Below are 14862 nucleotides of genomic sequence, written 5' to 3'. Positions count from 1 at the left end.
ATTCAACCAAACACCCTCCCAAGGGAAGACGGTTAAGCCCACCCTGTTGGGGGAGAAAATCAGAAAACTATCCCTCCATATGAAACTATTTAATAATAATAAAAAACCATACTTGGATTAGATTAGGCTGGAGAGTTTGCAGCCCATTTAAAGACATTATATTTATCCAGTTCCCCTTTTACTTGATTTGCATCCATATTTTATAGTGGCCTTTTAATCTCATTTCACAGCATAAACCGCTTTGGGAATCCCCACAGAAGCAAGGTGTACATTTGAAAAATAAAATAAAATAAAAAATGAGGTCAAAGGTGCATTTGAAGCTCTGGATTTCTCCTGCAACCAGCAAAGCCATTCCCAGGGGCTCACAAACTGAACACTGTATTCCCCACTGAGTTTTAAGAGGAAGAAGCGGTTGATTGACTTTCCGCATGGTTTTGAGAGTGTCTCTCTGAACGCCAAGGCAGCCACTGTGATGATAGAGATGTTAGCTTAATGATCTAATTAGACAGAAAGCAGCATTTCCAGAGGGCTTACCTATTACATCTATTGATTCCCACCCATTTTAAAGATATCTCCCTCTCTCTCAGGAACACAGGAAACTGCCTTATACAGAATCAGACCACTGGCTCTTCTAGCTTATTATTGCCTGCACTGACTGACAGTGGCTTTCCATGATTTCAAACAGAGGTCTCTCCCAGCCCTACCTGGAGATGCTGGGGGTTGAATGTGGGACCTTCTGTATTCAAGGTTAATATTAACCGTTGCTTAACATTATGTGTGAGTCCAGTCCAACTTCTTAACTACGGCTAAGGAGTGTTCTGTGAGGTGATAAACCAAAGTTTAAAGCAGGCACCCCCAAACTGCGGCCCTCCAGATGTTTTGGCCTACAACTCCCATGATCCCTAGCTAACAGGACCAGTGGTCAGGGATGATGGGAATTGTAGTCCAAAACATCTGGAGGGCCAAAGTTTGGGGATGCCTGGCTTTAACCATGGTCTATTCACCATGGTGAGCATCAACCAGGATTCAGCACTATGTGCAAACCAGGCCAGTGTGAGTTTCATGGCTGAGCAAGGATTCAAAGTGAGGTTGCCTTATTCCTAGTCCAACGCTCGCAACTGCAGTGCCAACTGGCTGAGCTCTACCCCCTTTGTAGATATGACAAAACAACACAGCAAGCTATGGTAACAGTTCCTGCCCCAATAAGTGCTTCAATTTCGTTGGGTCTTTTGGGGCTCCTGCAAAGATGCAAAATCGATTTGAGCATCTTCTCTCTTTTTTTAATGATTTTTATTGATTTTACAGAATAACACATGAAATACACATATCAAATTCATTCCACCCCCCCACGAGTCCCCTCCTGTCACGAGAAGGTCCCACGTCGGGCGGATAGTTGAAGGTGGTCCATTTTCTAGTTGGGTTTATCCCCCTCCCCCTCCTCCCTCCCCCAGAGCCCTCTTCTGCCACCAGTGGGCCCCGGGTTACGAGGCAAGAGAGAGAAGAGTGTCCACCCTACCTCTATCCACACATATAAGAAAAACAAAAGGAAAAAAGCCCCCCTATCCCTCCCTCCCCTCCCCCCAAAAAGAAAAAATAGTCCCCTCCCCCCAAAAAAGCTAAAAAAAATGGGGAAAGAAAAAAAAAGAAAAAGAAAAAAGAAAAAAAAGCATTAAAAAAACCTTAGTTCATATCATTATTTAAAACAATTTGGACTTCCCCGACTCCCCCCGCCTGGGTTCTTTGTTAATTATCATTTAGGCAATTTCCACGATAATAATATAAACCTTTTTGGTGCTCGAAATTAACTCTTCTATATTATACATAATATCCATATTTATATATCTAAATAATTCATTTTCATACTGTCAATTCCCAAACTTAAATCACTCTATTTTAATTCTTCCATCTTAAATTTCTTCCCTTAACTTATTATTTTTACCAAGAATGTATACATTTCGATTTTAAATCAAATAATCTATCCTCTTTATTCCTCAATAATTAATTAATCCCGTCCCCCCTGCTGCTGCAGCCAAATCCTCTGGACATTTCAGCGAATTCCTTTTATCATACCCAAATCAAGCCATACATATCAGTCCACTGAAAAATATTCTTTACTCATTCATCCTACTCCCACCCTATCCCAGATCCAACCCCAATGTTCTTCCCCCAAACTCTGCCGCCCCCCCCCCAAGCTTACATGTCAAGGAAGTGGCTGCAGGAAAAAGAGTCAGGCAGGAACTGACTCCCATGGGGGAAGACGCCAAACAAGAATTCCCTTCTACATGAACTTGGAGGTGGTACAGTCCTCTCAGTACAGTGAACTGCCTGAGTGGTTGGATCACTGAATGGACACTTAACACAAATGACAATTCTGGAATGATTCTTCAGTGAGTCACAGACCCATCTATTCTCAGCGATTTCCCAATATAAAAAGACACACCTCATTGATTCATTCTTTCTTTCTTTAAAAAAGAAAGGAGAAAAGGGCTACTTTAAAGACTACCCAGGATCAAACCCAACACCTCTAGTGGAGTTGTTCATGTCATCCCATTTGCAGAATGTCCCACACAAACAGTATAAGCAGGTGAGGTGCTCCACACCATAAATGTAGGCAAAGATAGACTGTTGCTTCCAGACAGCCAGTATATTGCAGGAGGGAATCGGGTGAACACTGGGAATTTAGATTTGCACAATTGAAGTGGGTTAAAGCACAACAAATTCACCACTGTTTTCATGGTTAGGAAAGTAATAGGGGGAACATGTTGAAAAGCGATTGAAAGTAAGACCTATAAACCCCACACAAGCAAACCAGGATGAATGAGCACTGTTATATAACCCTCCCTGCCACCAAATCAGAATGGAAGCTCAATAAAGACTGGACATAGTTTAACCTCCGCATAGGTTTTCTGCAAGCAAATCAGGATGACCACTCAGCAATCTGGAAGAGCCACTGGGGTGCTCATACCATTAGGATGTGAACCCAGGGATTTTCATTTATTTATTGAAGACAAGGAAGAAGAGGCAAAAAGCTAACAAAACAACCACGCAAGTGGTCAAGAAGCCCAAACAGGATATTTTTCCTGCAGAGAAAAAGACCAGTGCCAAGCTAACCAGAGGGCAGATCTGGAGGGACAAGGGTGGGATGGCTCCTTCTTGCTTGCATGCCACAACCGCAGCCTCCACAGATCGCTCGCCACAAAAGGTGAGAGCAAAGCTTGGGTGAAGACAGAGCTATGAGACAGAGAAAGGAGCAGGCAGAAGAAAAAGGCTGGGATGGGTCTGCAGCTTCTGCCTACAGAGCAGGGAGTCCCCCTTCCTTCCATACTGCTGCTGCTGCTGCTGGAACCAATCACCCCACCAGCAGGCAAAAGCTGCAGAACCATTCCAAATTAAAACCAGTCTTTTTCATTCTGTCTGCATTTCTGCCTGCTTCCCTTGATTTAAAAAAGGGGTGCCTGGCACACCCAGCACACACCCCATGCACGCCCATGGGAGGGGCCCTTTAAATCTGAAAGCAAGCCTAAGTCATTCCTCTCCACAACACACCATTTAAACCCTGTCTCTGACAGAAGATGAAAGTCAATCTATTTTGTTTCAAAAAAATCATACGCCTGCTGTCTTTCAGTTTACAGAATAAAATAAAATCCCAGGACAACCACCCGCAAAGTAAAACAATATTGAAGACACAATCAAGCGATACATAAAAAAAGCTTAGCACTGGAGGAACAGAGCAATAAATGGTGGGGCAAACTAGTCTTGACACTAAATGCATCTCTGCAACTATGGTGCAGAGACTGGTTGTTTTTACATGCAAATTGCATCTCCTGGGGGGCGGCTGATAATTAAGAGCAGAGGAGGCATGGAGAGGGAGTTTAACCCTTTCTTCCTCTGTTGTGATCCTGAGGAAAATACCTCTTCTGAAGTTTGTATTTGCTTTTTGGGGGGGGGGGGAGAAAACCATACATTGGAGGGAGTTGCCTTATAATGAGTCAGATCGTTGGCCCCTTGACTGGCAGAAGCTTCACAAAGTTTCAGGCAGGGTTTTTCCCCAGCCCTACCTAGAGATGCTTTAGATCAGGGGTGTGAAACTCAAATTCATCGGGAGCCGCATCAGCAGTTTGGTCACCCTCAAAGGGCCGGTTGTATCTGTAGGACTATGTGTCCACTCTTTATTATCATAAATTATTGTCACTGCATTCAATTATTACTGTTTTTTGTAATAATGTAAGTAATAACTAACATAGTCAGAATAATGGCAAGTAGATATTCAAATGTACAATTATTGTACAATTTATTGAAAAATGATTTTTGGTAACTGCACTGGGTGGTGGAGGCTCGCTAGGGTTTCATGCAGGAGCTTTGTAGAGCTACTGGTACCTGGAGATGCTGGGGTCCTTCTGCATGCAGGACAGATGTTCTGCCAGTGAGCCACCACCCTTCACCAAAGGGACTGGCTGAGGTTGACTCACTGGAGCTGCTCTCCTGGTTCCAGGGTTTAAGGGCCAGAAGTATAAAGCAGCATCCTATGTTTCTGAGGAGAGGGAGAGGGAGGGGAGGGGAGGGAGGAAGGAAGAAAAGAGGGAGTGGGAGGGAGAGAGGAAGGAAGGAAAGAGGGGAGAGAAAGAAGAGTAGGAAATAAGGAAGGGAATAAAGAAGGAAAGAAAAAGAAAGAGGGAGAGAAGACAGAGATAAAGAAGGAAGGAAGGAGAGGGAAAGAAAGAATAAGAATGAGGGAGAGGAAGAAAGATGGGAAGGACGGAAGGAAGAAAGGAAGGAAGTAAGGAAGAAAGAAAGAAAGAAAGAAAAGAGGGAGCAGGAGGGAGAGAGGAAGGAAAGAGGGGAGAGAAAGAAGAGTAGGAAAGAAGGAAGGGAATAAAGAAGGAAAGAAAAAGAAAGAGGGAGAGAAGACAGAGATAAAGAAGGAGAGGGAAAGAAAGAATAAGAACGAGAGAGAGGAAGAAAGAAAGGGAAGGTGGGGTCGCCGCCTTGATTCAGCGCCAGAAAAGAGCGCGAAGGGACCCAGGGGCAAAAAGCATTTCCCGTGCAGCGTGAGGCAGCGGGTGTCCGTTTTAGGAGACGTGCGTAAAGCCTCAGAGTTGCACGTTCGTGAGGCTGGGCCGCTGCTGAGCTCACATTCATGAGGCTGAGCCGCGGCAGGAGGAGGAGGCGGCAAGAGGAGGAGAAGGCGGCGGCGGCTTGCTGGGTCGGTGTCCGTCAGCGCCGTACGGAGAGTCCCGAGCCTCTGGGACGCAGCAGTGCTCTGTAGCACTTTGAATCCTCCTCCTCCTCCACGCGGCGCTGCTGGGTGCTTTGTCTGTGCTTCAGCAGCAGCAGCAGCAGCAGCCGTTTCCAGGCGCCGAGCTGTGGCAGCAGCAGGAGGATTCAAAGTGCTACAGAGCACTGCTGCGTCGCAGAGGCTCGGGACTCTCCGTGCGGCGCTGCTGGGCGCTGACCCGGCAAGCTGCCTCCTCCTTCTCCTGCTGTGGCTCGGGGTGCTCCACGCAGCGCTGCTCCGGCCGCCTTTCTACCCCCCCCCAGGCCCCAGCTGTTTGTCGGCACTTTGTCGGCGCGGCGCTTCAGCAGCAAGGTCCCGCTGCTGGGTCCCGCTGGCTGGTGCGCTCGGCGGGCCACATGACGAGGTCTGGCGGGCCGGATTTGGCCCCCGGGCCTTGTGTTTGACACCCGTGCTTTAGATTGAACCTGGAACCCTTTGTAAAACCCTCTACAGGTTTAGTTGCTAAATCACATTTAAGGTCAAGCGTAGCTTGCCCAGAAATGCAAACCACCAGCTTAACTAGGTAATATGCTAGTAACATAAGAAGGTTCTTGAAAAGTACATCAAATCTCATGTCAGGTGAAGTCTCTTGGCACCAGCACATCTAGGAGGGAAAGACATGGGGGGGAAATAGAATAATCCGTAGGAATTCCAACAGAGATTCAAAGCATGTGCACTTAGAGCCTGCGAGTCAATGTGATGTTGTGTGTAGAGTATCAGATTAGGATTTGGGAGATCAGGTTTATTAGCTAATCCCTCTTCCGTGGAAATTGTAGCTCAGTGAGGATGGTAAGGGTTTCCTAACAACTCTTAGGACTCTTCCCAAAGAATAGTTCCCAGGATGCTTTGGCAGCAAGAGGGCGCGGAGCAATCACTGCTTGAATGTATATTGGAGATGGGGGTCTCAGTTACAGGTGATCCCTAGCAAATCCACACCATGTCCCATAACTTTTCATATCTTAATTACTGTGATTTCTGGATTGCCTTCCTAGGAGCATATGGTCAGAAATAAGAAACACTTCTACCCATTTGGAACATAGGGAGAGTTGCTTGGTAACCAGGCCCTGAAACACTCTAGCTGCTGGCTTTATCATCATCATCATCATCATCATCATCATCATCATCATCATCATCAGATATGGAGCACAGCTATACCACCTGAATGATCAAGAGGTTTTACACCCATTGTCTCAGAATTCGTTAACATGTCCCAGTCCCACAAATTTATCTTGGTCAAAGCCACCAGGTTCATCCATCAGAGGCAATTATCAGACCAGAAGCATCTTGGTTTATAACTCACTTCCTGCGTTTATTTATTTCATAGATCTATAGCAGTGATGGGGGGCCATTTTCCACCCATTCTAGGTGAACTATTGAGAGCACCAGGTCAGTGTTGGGCATGGCCAGAAGCAAAAGTGGACAGAGCAATGGGTGCAAATTCAATCTTTGCACAGCAGGCTTAGGTCCTGCACACACTCATGAAGGTTTCAGATCAACTCAGTGTGTTTGACTTGCATGGCTTGCATTTCTCCCTCTAGGACAGGCATGTCCAACAGGTAGATCGTGATCTACCGGTAGATCACTGGATGTCTGCAGTAGAAAAAACTCAACAACTTTGACCTTAAACCCCCCCCCCAATTGGTCTTCCTCCTTCCTAAAAAAAGTTCAACAACTTTGACCTGAACCCCCAAAAGGAGGGTACAGTAGATCACTGCCAGTTTTTAACTCTGTGAGTAGATCGCAGTCTCTTGGGAGTTGGCCACCCCTGCTCTAGGATATATAGAGCTCAACATTCAACTAAGTCTTCTCTCCACCAGATCAGAGTTGGCCAAACCAAGACCATTATTATCCAGTTCCTCTGAGCTGACCAAACGTTTCCATAAAGACGGAATGAAAGTCTTTGCTCGGTTCTGAAACATCAATCAAACTGGCTCCAGAAAGTTTCAGGCTTGCTACCTCATACTTCAATATGATTGCCTCTCACTTTGGGATTTTCTGCCTCAACTGCCCTGAAATTCAATAGCTACTTGGATAAACAAGGCTCTCACAGCCAACAAGGTTCTTACAGCCAACAAGGTTATTACAGCTAGGCGACTGAGTTTATTACAGAGCACAGTCATCATCCCTAGCGGGCGGGGGCGGGCAGAGCTTGTGGAAAACTGCAGTTCTGTCCCCTAAAATGGCCACGGGTGCCAAAGAGCAACTCCTACAAACACAGAAATTGGTCATTTTCTAAGGTACAGGGTAGCCCCGCTTTGCATCTCTGGAGGATGTCACTAGACGTAAGGTGGCAACTGTTTAGGCCAGGTAACTCCAACTTTCTCAAGACCTAGGGCCCGCTTTGAACCTAGACATGCATTTGCAGACCCATTACCATATATTTGTATGTTGGATCAGGCTGCAACCCACCAGTTGTTGGCCAGTGAGCTAGGCCAGCAAGGGAGGTAACCACCCATCACCAACGACTCAATAGCTTCTGCTGCACACATACAGACCGGGATAGGGAAGGGATTCCAACAAATGCCCAAATAAGGATGGGTTGATTCTTCCAGGGCATCAGTTGGTTTTGGGTAGGAGGGGGAGCCTTCTTGACGTCTTTGACTGAAAAACCAAGAACCAGAATCATCTTTGCCTAACGCCTACCATGCAGTGAAGGAGGAAAGAACACAGAGACAAATAACAATAATAGTGGCATTAATTTTTTTTACAATTAGTATTAACCACACACAGAGACATTTGCTCTTTGCCTGTTCACAGCGGACCAACAGGTTACTAAATCAGCAAAGGACTAGAAGTGGCAGGCAGCAAGACCATTGCTTTCCTAAACACGCCTCCCCCCCAAGGGATTTAAAAGCCTGGGGAAACTGGTGGGCACCACTACCAACTGCAGTGTTTTCCCACTTTCTAGCCGCCGCCGCCGTCACCACCAAGCGGCTGACTCAGACCGCAATCCTACATACACACACATATATTAGCGGTGAGCCCCAATCCCTCCTTTGAAAACAGCGGGACTTACTTCCGACAAGAGACTGCGAAGCTAAAGCGGCAGATCCCCGTGCCCTTTCCCGGGACTCGAGTAAAGTCCCCGTTGAAGGAACACTGAGACTTACTTCCGAGGAAATCAGACCAGAGTATGGCTGCAATCCAAAACAAACACGCGCGCATACACACGCACACACAAAAGGAGAACGCTCCTTGGAGAGCTGCGTCGTCTCCTCTCGAGTAACCCGCGCCGCGCTGGCAAGCAACAACCTGTTCCCCTGCTCACGCCACCTCCCCCCCCTCTTTTTACCGCTGGTGACCAGCCCCATCCCGCGGCACCTCAAACACACACACCACAAAAATCCCCCGGAAATAGGAGGAGCCCTTGTTTGATCGTGCGCCCCCAGATACCCCAGAGCGCGCAGCAAGCTCCGCACACGCCCAACACAAGCGGCGCTGGGAATGGGATTCGCGGGTGAGGCGGGGGAATCTTTGGCTTCCCTAGATGATCAGAATGGGATGGGAGTTAAAATAAAGAGAATTACCCCCCCCCCAAAAAAAAACAGCCGCCAACTTCATCCTTGCAGCCATTGACAGCCCTTTTCAGCTGCTTGGCGAACGACTCTCTCTCGCTGTTTCTTCGGATGCCCCCCTTCCTCTCCCTCCCCGGGCAGAAAACCCCACGAAGAGCCCGGCGGGTGCCAACTCACAACTCCCAGCGTGATGTCCTCAGCGGTCGGAGTGGGCGCTGCCAGGGTCCGCCGCGAAGCCAAGCAGAAGGCGAGCATCAGAAACATCTCCTGCGGGAAAGCACTCTGCCGGGGGGCTCCGCTCCACAGCATCCCTCCTGCGCTTAGTCCGCCGCCACCGTCGCCTCCTGCAGCTGCCGAGGCTCCTCAGAAGAAGCGGGCAGAGGGCGCCCAGGACCGCCGAGCCGAAGCGGGAGAGAGGCGGGCGGCGACATCCGAGCTCCGCGGCCTCCGGGTAGCGCCGCCGCCGCTTCTGCTGCTGCAGGAGCTGCTGTCGGCCACGCCGCCGCCAGCCCGCCACCTCGGGCGTCAAGAGGCAAGCAGCGGCGAGGACATCGTACGTCCCCGCTCTCCGGCTCGCTTTCCTGGCGGGAGAGTGCCGGGAGTCGAGGGCGAGAGGAGAAAGATTTGAAAATGAAAATAAAGGACAGATCCGAAGGTGTAAAAGAAAAAGGCAGCCAAACGTTCCAACTTTTTTACGCGCGCCGGGCTCCCTTTGCAGCGCAGCCGCGCGCCTTCGGAGAAGCGAGCGGGAGACACAAGCCAAAGCGACCGAGCCCTTGCTTCTCGGACCGCAAGAAAACACAGAGAACCTGTTGGCAGTGGGTCCCTTTCACCCCGCCCGCCCCTTCCCTCTTCCCTCTTTTCTCTCTTCTCTCTACAATAAAATCCAGCTCCGGATTGCGCTACGCGCCAGCCTCTCCAAGCAGTGCGATCACCGGCGAGCAAACCACGTCGAGGAACCGCCGCCGCTCCGCTCTCGCTTGTCTCTGAAGGCAGCACAGCTCCAGCCGAGGAAGTCCTTCGACTGAGGAGGCGGCGAGAGGCGAAGGAGGGCGGCGCTAAGGGGAAAGAGGAGGGGCCGGCTCAGTCTCGGGAAAACGCTCCCTCGGTGGGCAGCGAGAAACCGAGGCGGTGGTGTGCTACCGCCACCAGCGCCTCCTTTTCATCCTCTTCCAGAAGCAGCCATTGGCTACGACCCGAATCCACGTTTCCTTGGAGGTAAGGCACCCACCCCGTTCTCACGGAGGTTCGCTCTCCGCCTCCAAGGGCATAGGCATAGGACCGGGCTCGCGGGGCTGCGATCCGACGCGCACTTTTTTTGAGAGCTCCATGGAATTAAGGGGGACGGTCGACCTCCGAAGAAAGAGGCGCACGGGATCCGGCGGCGCGCGCGTCTCTTCTGGGAGAGCATTGGGGCCGCTGCTGCAGTTTGAGGCTTCGGGCACCTTGGTCTGCTTCCCAACGCGGCTGGTTTAGGCCGTCGGGGTGCCAGGATCAGACGGTCCTTCGGCCAATCCCTGGCTGTGCCATGAGCCTCCCTCCCTTCCTCAGCTGTCCTCCATTTTTCTGATCAACCATCTCCAAGCGCCTGGGGGTTAGCATTTAACCCAGAGGTGCTATACTCACAGCGCCATCGCACCTATATTTGCTTAAAAGGAAGCCACGCTGTGAGAAGAATTTGCCCGTCTTCAGCGTATTTCCTGTCCATTTTTGCCTGTGTGTGTGGATTTGGTTCAGGTTCCTGACTATTCTTCACACTTTTCCGTGTTGAAAACAGGGGCATGTTAGTGTAAATCCCTTACTCTCACTCCCAGAATGATTTGTTGAGCCTCCTGTTAAGGGTTGTACTGCTAAACTGACACCTTCTCAAACTGTGTGATATAGAAGCCTACTGTCCCCTTATTTAAGTGCCAAGAACATCTTTGTTCCTTGGGTAAGATTACAAACATATATAGAGCAAGTGTTGTAAAATGGTTAGAGTGTTAGACTAGGATTTAAGAGACCAGCCTTGAAGCTCATCTCTCAGCCTATAACCTACCTCGCTACCTGTTGTGTGGATAAGATGCCACCCTCATTAAACTTACTACAGGGCCAACTGCATAGGACCGGTTTCATATTCCTAGGTGAGAATGAGGTTTGCAGCCAAGGGAGACATGCAGCTCTATGCTTAGGTATTCTAAGTGCCATTTAACTTTGCATAGGGTTTTAAAAAATACCCAGAGAGGAAATTTTGATTGGCCAAGGGGTGGAGCCTATGCCTATGTTTGCATGTCCAGGAGTGGAACCTAGTAGATTAAGGGTTCAGTCAATTTAGTATTTTATTTGTTATTGGTTGTGTGGATCCTCTCGGCTCAGAAACAGGAAGGCTGCCATCATAACACCACTTACTTAAGAGTAAGCGCCATTGAGTTGACACGCGCTATAAGCCACTAACTAACGTTTGTCAGATGGCAACACATGGGGGGGGGATTTTACCCGCATGCCCTACTTCTGGGCATCTGATTTCCACTGTAAAAATCAAGATGCTGGATCACATTTGATCTAATCCAACAGAGATCTCATTAGTTTTGTATATCAAGTGGTTCAGTTTGGCTCACAGACCCCTAAAATAAAGAATACACATTTGATAGATTGGGAAATGAGCAGAGTCAAACCAACAACGGCCACAAAAATGTTAAAGCATGGTATATATAAGATTAGTAACATTGCAGAACATTCCTAAGAAATGATATAATAACTTTAGATTCAAAGCAACTCCAGTCATTCATTCGTTCTTTAAATTTCTTTACCTCCCTTCATCCAAGGATCATGGGGCAGTTTACAAAAATACATAATAATGAACAGAATACACACCCCTGCAGAGATGGATGTACCCTTGTTGTCTATGAAAATCCTTCAATAAAAACAGTTGTGTGGTTTTTTTTTTTAATAAAAAAGAACAATATACCCCCAGCCCAGTTTAATTAGCCAAAGGCCTGTTTGAAGAGAAATGTTTTTGCTTGGTGCCTAAAGATGAAGGTGCCAGGCAAGCCTCTCTGGAGAGAGCATTCCACAAACCGGGGGCCACTACAGAAAAGGCCTGTTCTTGTGTTGACGTTCTCCATGCTTCTCATGGAGGTGGCACATGAAGAAGGGCTTCAGATGGCTATCGCAGCGTTCGGGTTGATTTATATGGGGTAAGTATTGCAGTCTGGAGCCTTTTATGGCTTTATAGGGCAATGCTAGCACTTTGAATTGGGCCCAGAAATTAATTGGCAGTCCCTGCAGTTTGGCCAAAAAACTCATCTTGCCCTGGCCACTGATTTCTGCACCAGTTGAAGCTCCCAAACTATCTTCAGAGGCAGCCCCACCTATAACACATTGCAGTAATCCAAGGCCGGATTAAGACATTTAGAGGCCCTAAGCACTTAAAAGATTTTGGTGCTCCCATATATATATCTACAATTCAAAATATAAGCAAAAATAAACCATTAAATATTGACCTCTACAATTATTTTATAAAGTTCAGAATAACTGAATACATTTTGTTTCTACATTCCCCCCCCCCCCACTGAACTTGTGACATGCATATCGTGGGAACCTTTTTTGTGGAACCCGCTTCAGCTGCACCATATGATCGATGGTGAATCAGGCAATGGAAAATTTCTGTGGTGCCCCTCTTTCCTTGATGCCCTAAGCATATGCTTATTTTGCTTAATGGTTAATGCAGTAATCTAATCTTCCCCTTAATATCAGTGGTCTTGTTTTAATGGATGCAGCAAGTATGCACGGGTTAACAAGGCTTAGCATTTTTATCTCAGGGAGTAAAATAGCCTTAAGAGTTTTAAATCCTCACCATGCACGCACACAGAAATAAGCCCCCTTGAAGGTAGCTGGCTAAGGGTGCTGTTTTAGAATGCATCTCCTACCCACTGACCTGGGAGTGAGCCACACTGCATTCAGGCAGATTTACTTCTGAGTACCCGGGCTGAGGAGCCATTTCCAGCCCTTCCAGAGGCCATTTACCCAAGAGTGGGAGGAGCAATATATGTGAATTTTACCTTTGTACAATACAGTGGAACCTCGGTTTATGAACACCTCGGTTTACAAATTTTCGGTTTATGAACGCTGCAGACCCATCTGGAACGTATTAATTCACTTTCCATTACTTTCAATGGGAAAGTTCGCTTCAGTTTATGAACGCTTCAGTTTATGAACAGACTTCCGGAACCAATTACACCCATGCTTCGGGTTAAGTACGCTTCAGGCCGAGTACTCCACGGACCCGTCTGGAACAGATTAATCCACTTTCCATTAGTTTCAATGGGAAAGTTCACTTCAGTTTATGAACAGACTTCCGGAACCAATTGTGTTCATAAACCGAGGTACCACTGTAGCTAGTTTCTACACATACTCTCACCCTTTGTATCCTCTCTATCCAGACAAGCAAGAGACATGATACCATCAGAGTCCAAGGGCATGTTCTAGTCAAGCAAAAGCACTCAAGGAGGGTGCATAACAGGGGCAGTAAGGGGTGTGGCCTGGGGGGAGATCCAAGGGCCTGGCAGAGAGGTCTGAAGGTTTCCTACCTCTGTGATCAAAGACTGTACGGTGGTACCTTGGTACTCAAACAACTTGGAACCCAAACACTGCAAACCCGGAAGTAAGTGTTCCGGTTTGCGAACTTCTTTTGGAAGCCGAACGTGCTCCACTTTGAGTGTTACACTTCCGTTTTGAGTGTTACACTGAGATCCGTCTGTTTTTGCTATTTACAGTATTTTGCATTTTTGTTTTTGCAGCTTTTTTTGTTTTGTTTTTGTGACTGTGTGGAACCCAGTTCAGCTACTGAATAATTGAATGTGTGACTGCACTACATTGTTTATTTGCTTTCATTTTATGGATCAATGGTCTCGTTAGACAGTAAAATTTATGTTAATTTGCTGTTTTAGGGGTTGTTTTTAAAAGTCTGGAATGGATTAAACCATTTTGCATTACTTTCTATGGGAAAGCGCACCTGGTTTTGGAACGGTTTGGTTTTGGAACGGATTTCCAGAACGGATTAAGTTTGAGAATCAAGTTACCACTGTGCCGTAAAAGGATGTGGCCTCATCCCAGCGCAACATGGCTGGGGTGTGAGGAAGACAACAAGTCGGAGGGGTTGGGGGAAGAATGAATTGTTGCTCTCGATTGGCAATTCACTTTCTTGCAGCAGACGAAAGCAAGCCGCATTTGTTTCAGCTTTGCCAAGGCAGATTTATTTTAATAATTCAAAATACTTCCAGGGCAGGAGATGCTTGCCACAGGCTAAATGTGCAACTGCTTGTGCTCGTTCAAAGTGCTTCTCTCTGCCTTCTCACTCCCCAGTGCCACAGCCCTTCACTCTGGCAGAGAAATACAAGCTCCCCCCTGATCCCAAAGAGCCATTTGCCAGCCCGCAACGCAACCCTTCCTTCTCGGATAAGCCTTTGGTCTGGCACTGTTTGGAGTTACAAGGCACGACCTGCCAGCCAGCGATTCTAACGAGCTTTGGGTATCGGTGCACAAGGAGAGCGTCGGCAGCCCTCATTACATCGTGTTTATATATGCTGGAAGCAGGACAGGAGTGCCAAGGGCACAACAGGCACATCGGTGCCTTTGAAACTGGCTGAGTCTGGGCTCAGCAGTCACAAAGACTGGATGCAGCTGGTGAATGAGCAAACACACTCCCCCCCCCCAATGCCCAGGCTACAATAAACCACTTAACCCCCATCAGTGCCATTAAGCCCACTCTCACTATGCCCAGTGGTGGAGCAAGTCGATTGAGCGCCTGGGGTGGTGCGCATGCCCTGTGCCCAGGAGTGGGGCCAGCCACCTGTGGAGTGGGGTGAGCCAGGGCAGGATGCTGCGCGGGACCTCAGAGGAGTCTGTCTGCCTCCTCCCACTCAGCCGCCCTACAGCTGAGGGGGAGGCGGCGGGTCCCCAAGCCACTGCGTCACTCCCAGGAGAGATGAGTAGCTCGGGTGTGCTGCAGACCCCACAGTGAGTGCCACCCGGCATTTTGTCACCCCCCTCAGTGGTGACACCCGGGGTGGCCCGCACCCATTGCACCCCCCT

At 48.2% G+C, this 14862-nt stretch overlaps 1 protein-coding gene across 1 annotated transcript in view; it reads right to left on the bottom strand.

The window, feature by feature from the left end:
* MMP17 (matrix metallopeptidase 17) overlaps positions 1-9645 on the bottom strand; it is a 151403-nt gene extending 141758 nt beyond the window's left edge. Inside the window, exon 1 of the mRNA XM_035099020.2 lies at positions 8968-9645. Within this exon, the coding sequence (XP_034954911.2) occupies positions 8968-9099 (132 nt within the window). The 5' untranslated portion in view covers positions 9100-9645. The remainder of the gene's footprint in view (positions 1-8967) is intronic.
* Between the last annotated feature and the right edge of the window lie 5217 nt (positions 9646-14862).

The sequence above is a fragment of the Zootoca vivipara genome, chromosome 17 (genome assembly GCF_963506605.1).
Source record: "Zootoca vivipara chromosome 17, rZooViv1.1, whole genome shotgun sequence".
In the NCBI taxonomy this organism is placed as follows: Eukaryota; Metazoa; Chordata; class Lepidosauria; order Squamata; family Lacertidae; genus Zootoca; species Zootoca vivipara.
This window is presented reverse-complemented; position numbering and strand designations above follow the sequence as displayed.